General features: G+C 37.6%; 2 protein-coding genes across 2 annotated transcripts in view; one reads left to right on the forward strand and one right to left on the reverse strand.

Moving 5' to 3' along the window:
• Nucleotides 1-124: 124 nt before the first annotated feature.
• Nucleotides 125-1,536, forward strand: LOC104623178 (cytochrome c oxidase assembly factor 6 homolog). Its single transcript, XM_010290181.1, has 2 exons — nucleotides 125-262; nucleotides 1,441-1,536. Exons 1-2 carry the CDS (start codon nucleotides 125-127, stop codon nucleotides 1,534-1,536), a joined length of 234 nt encoding a protein of 77 aa, XP_010288483.1.
• Nucleotides 1,537-2,567: 1,031 nt separating this feature from the next.
• The window catches only part of TARBP1 (TAR (HIV-1) RNA binding protein 1), a 36,348-nt gene continuing 30,122 nt past the window's right edge, over nucleotides 2,568-8,793 (reverse strand). The window contains exons 24-29 of the mRNA XM_010290182.1: nucleotides 8,709-8,790; nucleotides 7,138-7,309; nucleotides 6,718-6,909; nucleotides 5,624-5,748; nucleotides 4,337-4,473; nucleotides 2,568-2,932 (exon numbers count right to left, since the gene is read on the reverse strand). Of these exons, the coding sequence (XP_010288484.1) occupies nucleotides 2,767-2,932; nucleotides 4,337-4,473; nucleotides 5,624-5,748; nucleotides 6,718-6,909; nucleotides 7,138-7,309; nucleotides 8,709-8,790 (874 nt within the window). The 3' untranslated portion in view covers nucleotides 2,568-2,766. The remainder of the gene's footprint in view (nucleotides 2,933-4,336; nucleotides 4,474-5,623; nucleotides 5,749-6,717; nucleotides 6,910-7,137; nucleotides 7,310-8,708; nucleotides 8,791-8,793) is intronic.

Genomic DNA, 8,793 nt, shown 5'->3' on the forward strand with positions numbered 1-8,793 from the left:
GGGCGGCGTCGGGCTCCTCTGTGGAAGCGGCGAGGCGCGGTGAGGGCTCGGAGTCGGCCCGGGGCAGCGCCGGGCGCGAGGCGCGCTTGGACAACCACCGTTTGTTTTCAGGTCGGTAGCGAAGATGTCGGCGCCAACGATGGAGGAGAGGAAGGCCTGCTGGGGGGCCCGGGACGAGTTCTGGCAGTGCTTGGAGAGGCACGCGGATGATGCCTCCAAGTGTGAGAAGCTGCGGCTGGTCTTCGAGTCCCGGTGGCAGTGGGTGAGCAGCCGCCGCTCCCTACGCGTCCTCCCGCCCTCGGCCTCCTAAAGCCCGTCCTAAAACACTAGAGCTTTTCTTTGCACGTTAGTGGCAGCACCGACAAGTAACTTACCTTGTTTACATTAACATTTACTGTGTTAATGACGGCAGCGCCAGCCACATGGATTGCAGGACATGTGTAGTCTTACACTTTCTCATCGATAACCCTGCACCCTTGTCAGCCGTGACTTGGTTTGCACACTTGCGGTCTTCCTAGGAAATTAAACCGCTGAGCAGACCACTGACTGGCCCGGGAGCTATGAGAAGTTAGTATAAAGGGAAAAGGAAAATACAATTTCTAACTTTCACATAAATACACAACTATACAAGCATATAGGTTTGTTGCTTAATTGAAAGTTCTGAAAGCCTTTAGAAGTGCACAGAAATTACTAAAGAAGAAAAGCTGATGTGGAAGGGAGGTGATGCACAGGGCTCGCAGTTGCATGGCATCTTAAAACTGGCAACTGATAACTTCGTGTGCATAAAAATACCCTTCTTCATGCAGTGTAATTGCAATCTGCTTAGAAGTAACTCACTTGTGCTTTTTAGCTTCCTAAGATCAAGCTACAATTCTTAACTTTAATACGCATTGCCTTTTAGTAACAGTAGTGTCTGAGGGGCTGAACAGTTCCTGTCGGAGCTGGTGATTGAAGTCAGTTAAATCACCCAGGTACCTTCACAGTTGCTGTACTGACTTATGCTTTGAACACTGCAGTTCTGCTGTATATCATCTCCAGGCATAGTGGTTTCATCTGCTAGTGCTTTGCACCATGCACATTAGTGGCTCTAGCTAATGAATTCAGAGGTCATATAGTCTGTGACACCATTCTATTACCAATCATCTCTGTTCATAGTGGTGAAATAGTAAGGCAGTAAGACAACTTTTATTAGATGTCCATGGAAGTAATGGGAGTGGTTATAACAGGAAACTGGAGTTCACTTTCAAAATGATAAAAACATCCCCCAACCCATCTATAGTCTTCTACTTCAACAGTGAAAAAACTCGTAACTAGTGTATTCAGTTAAAATCCTCCTGAAGCTCAGTGACCAAAGACTTTTTTTTTCCTTAGGCGTGTGATGCACAAAGCTCCTTCCTCTGCTCGTTTCTTCTGATGACCATTTTTTCTCTTTTTGAACAGGTCAAATACTTCAATAAAAGAAGAGACTTCTTAAAATATAAAAGAAAGCTTGAAACAGAAGGGTATCATCCCCCAGAAGCTGCTGGAAAGTCTTAGGTACTCTGCTTTCAAAATAAATCTAGTGAGAATAACTGCAAATGAAGAAGCATGAGAAAGCGACAGAAGCTGCTTGAGCTCAACAACTGGTAACCTGGGCTGTCTCCCTGAAATGCAGGCTGCCTTTCTTGTTGCAAGGTTTCATGTGTCTGCTGAAAAAAGGATGGTCATGGACAGCTTTTTCATGAGTCTAAGTCAAAGAAATATGGTGCAGGGCTGTTCTCATATCTAAGGTTTTGAATGTATAATTAGTCAAATTGTTGCACAGGAATAAATGATTATGTGTAACGTACATATTCTAAAGAAAACAATAAAATTGTTTTTCAGTAAGTGAACCACTTTTTCCTTAGAAAAAGAAAAGCTGTTCCAACTTCCCCTCCTTGTCCTAAGGAGGTGATGGTATAATGTAATTTGTATTTGTCATTTATCAAGTATTTCTAAGTATTTTAAAATACCGTTTAATTCAGACATCAGTCTGTAAAGCAGCAGGCATTAGAAGACCTAATGCCTCCTGTGCATATGATACATAGTTTGCATATTTTGAGTATACTAGTTTATAAGTAACAGGAATTTTTACATTAGCGATAAACAGTTTTTATCTCTTAGAAGTATGACAGTTATCACAATTCTCACATTATGGCCTTTTGTGTAATTTTGTTTTTTTATTACCTTACTGAAGCAACTCCATTAAAGATACAGACCATCTACAGCAGGATTAGTAAACATTACCACAGAAGGCATTTAAACAAGGGGCAGCACAGACAATTTTTAATAATGTAAGTGGATTCATCTTGCAAAAATTATATAATCTAGTGTATTTAGAAACTGGAGGGATTAAATACTTTTCTCTGGCTACAGTAAGTTTTGATTGTGGTTAGAGGAAGGCACCACTTCAAATTGAAGCATGGTCATCTTAAAGTAACTCAAGTAAAAAAAAAAAATCTGTGTTTTAGTTTGGGATAGTTCATGGTACTATGCTGATGCTCTAACAGCAGAAAAATCACATACACCACATGCAATATAAATAGTATTTATTTCCAATGCAACAGTTTTATTTAAGGAGGTAAAGTATTAAGGCATTTAAAAATCAGTCTGAACTACAGAGAAAAAAACATGCAAAACTTAAAAACCCTCATTCACCCTGAGTTTGTATCTTGTATACTCAGAATTTCACATTGTAGCACCACGGTAAGTCACACAGCTGCACTGTAAGGCACAAACTCTTCGCAGTTATTTTTGTTGTTTTTGCTTGATCACTTGTTGCCTTGTGTACTCCCAGATCAGCAGAGCTCCACTTACATGAACATTGAGTGATCGAATAATACCCTGCTGAGGAATTTCCACACAGACATCCAGGTGGTGAATCAGGTTTGCTGGGATCCCTTCATGTTCATTTCTAGTAAAGAAGAAACAGTAACTTGTATCTGGGAAAAGATGGGTGTTCCAGAAAGCTGAAGATGCAAAAGTCACAACAGCATCAAAACACCATTTGACAAATGGTGGCATCTGCCCTTAGTATAACTGATCAGGATGAGAAATTATCTTTTTAAAAAACAGTAATACGTTACAGATACAAAGAAAACATGGGAGACCTGACTAACCTTTGATGTAGCAAAATTTGTAGAGCACTACTCTTTAATTCACGGGTCCACCAATAGCTGAACCCGCAGCATAAGAACTCCCTCTTTGCCTTTATTTGGAAATTATCCTTAAATAGTGAAATAAATGGCTGTAGATGAAATGACCAGGGCATGAAGCTGCTGGCACACCAAGGAAGCTCAACTGCCCACGCTACATTCAATGAGGTCTTGCTATGAGGGAATGTCAAGACTGACAGAAGCCTTGAACTGGAAATGTTTCATCTCTTCAGAATGAGCACACCAGAAGATACCAAAGGTTATCAGGAATTACAAGTATGTTTTTAATTAGAAGAGAACAAAGTGATTATGAGAACTACATTCTGAAGACAAGCTACATATAAGAAGGCTTGAAAAATGGGTATTTCTGCCCACTTTGTCCTCAAAGGATAGACAGGCCCTTCCTCCTGGTCTCACTCAGTGGCCCTCCAATTCTAGTAGCTTTCTGACTTGCAGGCACTTTCCTCTACATTTCTTGAAGTAGTCGCCCCTTTGTCACATCAGAGGCTTGCCTGATTATAGCAACTGATTATTGCTTTTCCCTGAAGTCCTCCCCTGCGTGTACTGCAAAAAACTTGCTACTTTGTCCTGTGCCTTATTAATTTTTCAATTAATTTTATATTATTTATTGTTTAATTAATATTTAATTAATTTTAAGCATATTATTTAATTATTGTTAATTATGAATTATTTTATTTGATAGTATTTATTATTTATATAATAATTAATCTTAATTTTTTAAAGCGTCTCCCAGCTATGCAAACTCCCTCTCCTCCTCACCAAGTTAAGCAAGGCAAACAGGCAGCCCTCCTCCTTGCTGAGCGCACTGCAGCCTACACATACAGCGCCCCATACTACTAAAGTGAACAGATGGTATCTACCACACCTCATAAACTATAATCCATGCTGTCGCTACCTCCACCCATAAAAAAAAGGGATTGCAGTGTATGGATAGGTTAAGTATAAGAAGAGGGATCATGCGGGAGTAGGTAACAATACCTCCTACTCCTTAGCACACAAAGCCAAACTCTGCTGTTTCCATAATCATTTCCCATTCTTAATCTGCCTTTACCAGCGTCACTTGGTTTTCATATGACCAAACTCTGACTAGTAGAAGGGATGGACTGCAAGAGGTAGATTTATAAAAAAGTGCATGTTCTTACCCCAGCAATAATAGTGACTTCTCTGGGAAGCAATATTCTGTAAGATCAAAACTTTTAGCTGTCTGCTCCACACCAATAATAGTGTACCCTTCCGTTTTTTTCTGCTGCAAATAATCAACAAGCTGAGATGGTTTCACCTGTCCATCAAAAGCAGAGAGAAATACACAAATATTTAAATACTGTCATTTGTAAACTTCTGAAGTTACCATAAAATAATCAACTTACTTGGACAGTTTTTAAGATGAATGACCTTTATTATCCCCAAAGACTCAATCCATATACATAGCTTACCATTTTAAAAGCTCTTCAGCAATACCACAAAAGGTTAAGTAATGCCACAAAAATGTCCTCCACTAATACAACGAACAAAGGCTTTTCTATGCTTCCGAGAGCTACAAATCTTACGTGTGAATCACTCTTGCATAGGGACAAGGTGCACAGTTGTTTCCCTTCCCAAAACAATACAACAGCCATTACTGAAGCTGAGTTGCCTTACATGCCTGCATTACAACTTGCAATAGCTTGCAGTAAATAATTTCTTAGTTGTCTTCATCCTGTTCTGTAAACTGCTTTTTGTATTAAATGCCAATTTCCTCACGTGACAGAAGGTCTCTCAGTACACTTCCGTACAGAGATCAGGCACGACAACATCCATCAGCATTCTGTTTTATGCAAAACATACTACAGCTATCTTGTTCTGAAGAAAAAAAATTTTAATAGCCTGAAAATAAACACCATGGGGAAAAAAATGAAAAATTTGCTCTGAATTTTTCAGATGATTTAAAGCTGATCTTGAAAAACAGATTTTCTACCCAATACTAAACATATATGTTGAAACCCTCATTTTTATAAGCTAGATAATAGGTTCGAAATGGTTGGTACAAGTTAGCTTCAGGCAAACTCAAAGATTATCCCCATGAAGTTACCAAAAGCAATGGACCAAGCAAAATAAATGAAGTGTTGTTCAACTTGTATAAATAAATATTAAATTCCAACACACCACTATAAAACACAGAGTAAGATGTAATAATGACCATTCACATAATCAGTTTATCACAGCAATAAGAAATTAAAAGCTTTTTTTTAATTAATAAATGAATAAATTGTATGAAATAACCCAGTTTATTCCTAACACTCAAAATTAAGTCTCCGAGATAACAGCAGGAGCTTCTGTTAAATAAAAAGTTCATTTTGCAGGAGAATTAAAAAAAAAAGACACTGAACTGTGCATCTGATGAACCGAAGATGTACAGTACACTTTTTAGCTATTAAAATGTTTCCATTCACCTCAACAAGGGGGAGCCACTGCTCTGCAGAAACGCTAAGATGCTGAAACTGCTTATCCTGTATATAATGAAGACTGCCAACAACTAGTGCAGATGCCCCAAATATTTCACTTGTACGACATAAACCTATGAACACAAGAAGCAAAGTTATTTTTGTGTAGAAAATAAACACCAAGCCAGAATATTTTAGCAAGTGAAAAAGGACAAAGAATCTGAGAGAGAAATGGTTACTTTAGTCCTCTATCTTTAACCAGTTTCAGGTGCTGTTTACATCTGTTCCAAGTTACACCTTGTTCCATACAATTTACCAGGGGAAAAAAAACCATTTTGTAACAGCAGAAATATAAGAATTAGAAAAGCACTATGTCTGACAACATGCTTCTACAGAACTAATTACACAAAGTAATGGGTCAGTGTAAAAACGTAGGCAGGGACGGATGCACACATACACACACGCTTAAGCTCTAAATCCGGTACCTGTTAAGTGGAAGGCTTGAGAGAATGACACATTACATTATTACAATGCAGACAGCACCAGCTTGTGCACTTATTTTTCATTAACTGTCTCACCGCAGATACTGAAATTGCTGACAACAGCAAGCACAATGCAATAATCTGCAGGATTTATTATATCATAGCTTGCACAATATTGTGAAGGATACTGAATCAGGAATGGGCACTTTCCTGTCCCAACAGTCATGAGAAATTAGTAGATCTACAAGATTTGGCTTAATTGTTACAGAAAAAAAAAGTAAAAGCAAGTTACTTCCCTTAACTGCATATACAATTGAAAAACTCAACTGTAACAAAGAACATAAAAAACAGTAAGAAACTGAGCTTGATGTACAGCAAAGTTCTATTTAATTAATGCATGCTATCCGTAAGTAAATTTTTTTTTTTCCTTAAAATATTACTATAGAAGACCCCTTATTCTGAAGCAGGTAGGATTTCTTTTGGTTACCAGTTTTTTTTCAGGATAATGATCTATTTCTCTGAGCAGTATTTAAAATAATTTTCTAATTATCAACGTAAGATGAAATTCATTCTTATTATCCAAGTGGGCTCTAAGGTCTAAAATTGTGCAATCAATCTTACCTCCTAAATTGGTAGGTTTATCAATGAGCGAAGCCACCACAATCAGTCTGCTGTTTGATTTACCAAGTTTAGCAGCACGATCCTGAAATACCATTTCCAGGTCTAAACTAGGAGTACTGTTCTTCCAGGGTATAATCTTTTTCTGAACATCAGTCCATTCTGTCTGGCTATCTGTTTCAGCTGAATTCGAACCTGTGAAAACAAGTATGAGTCATATGGCTATGCAAGCAGTAGCAAAACTACTGCTTCAGTAAAGATTATCTAAATGGTAATACTGTAGACACAGTATTAATCATCTACTATTATTTTATTGTATGTACTCTGCCAACATAGATACAAGGTTGCTTCAACAGAGCAACACAGAGATCAGATTGAATACAGATGGATACAGCTACTTCATATAGATTAGCTATATTTTACCCATGTCTTGCTGAGACCAGTCACTTGGTTTCAGATCAAGAAGTTCCATTCGAGAACGATACCACTGAAATGTTGGTGGCAAAGGAACGTCAGTGAATCTGTCAAATTTAGCAAGTGAGATCCATTCATCTTCAGCAAGTTCCGAAAGGCGGGGAAGAGTGTAAAATATTGTCTGCAATGTAACACAGTGTTATTAGCAGAGCACCACTAAAGCAAGCAAAACAGATAATAAATTAACCTCTGGTTTATCGCACACATCTACTATTCTATGATTTTAATACTTTTCTTGGTACTTGACGTTAACTAGTAAGTTATACTAAATATCTCTCTCAATATTCATCACTTTACATAGAGTAAGTAATCATATTTACATATCCCAAACTTTCATAAATAGTCTTTCTCTCTCCAATCAGACCTTTTTTAAGGATCTGCATTGATTATTGTTCTGAAAATTATAGAACACCAAAGAATTACTGCTATGCTTCTCAGCACAGAGGTCTTGTGAAAACGTTCTACGTGTAACACTACAGTTTTCAAATGCCCTTATGAACTTCTAGTAAAGAATGTGGATTGATCCAATATCAAAAAGAATATAGTCAAAAACATTAAAATCTAGTGGTAAAATCCAACTCAGCACTACCAATACAGCTAACCATAATCTATCAAGGAGGAACACACACACCCCCCCAAGGGAAAGGCTACGTAAAATGAAGAGTTTAAAACCCAGACACCTTGTTTATCCCAATGCACCCTCAAGATGAAGGTGAAGATGCACCCTGAATACATTTAAATACTTAACAAGTGTTATTAGCCTTGCTCTTTTATTATTTTTTATTTTCCTTGTTCAGGATTTTCACTGATGAATTTTGCTAAGTCATATCTAGCATATATAAGTGTTCTCAAAAATACTTCACAGAACACCAGTGGGAAAAAAAAAAAAGAAAAAAATCCTTGTCTGAAAGATGGCACTGTTTATACCAGAACACATGTACCCCTTTTCACATTCGTGTTTACCTTCTATTTCTAGCTTAGTTCCTCTCTCTCATTTTCGTCTGCACCCTTATTTTTGCCTGCCTTCCCCCAGTGTTTATTCAGCTGTTATTTAAGCTATGGCAAAAAAGGATAGCTGAAAAAGACACTGTAGGAGTTATATATTTGTATACCCTTCACATTAAACAAAAATTTAGTTAAGCAACCTTGAACCACTTCTAAGAACAGGAGATATTTCAAAAATCCTTACAAACTACATGTGCTTAGGTAGATGTTCTTCAGTTATTAGAAGCAACTTTTCCAGCCACAAATATAAAACCTGATTAACTCCCACACAGATGGGCACATTCATCATGCATACATCTTCTTAATTGACCTGGGTTTTTAAGACAGTAATAATTAGAGAATTAAGCTGCAGTCTTAGTCTAAAATCCATCACAATTCAGGTGAAGTAATTTTTCAGAGTTTTAAATTAATAATAGTTGATCATTATTCATTGTACATTAGAATGTACAAAGAAAGTTAAAAATATAGTTGTAAAACTATGCAAACACAACGATCAGCAATAGTCTCGGACTTGCCTCTAGACTGTAATCCTCAAGTGGATGAAATGTTGAAAAGAAGAAATGATCTTGGATTCGCTGCCAGTTCCTTCCAGCATTCCTG

Source organism: Phaethon lepturus, unplaced genomic scaffold (genome assembly GCF_000687285.1).
Source record: "Phaethon lepturus isolate BGI_N335 unplaced genomic scaffold, ASM68728v1 scaffold42516, whole genome shotgun sequence".
NCBI classification, from domain to species: Eukaryota; Metazoa; Chordata; class Aves; order Phaethontiformes; family Phaethontidae; genus Phaethon; species Phaethon lepturus.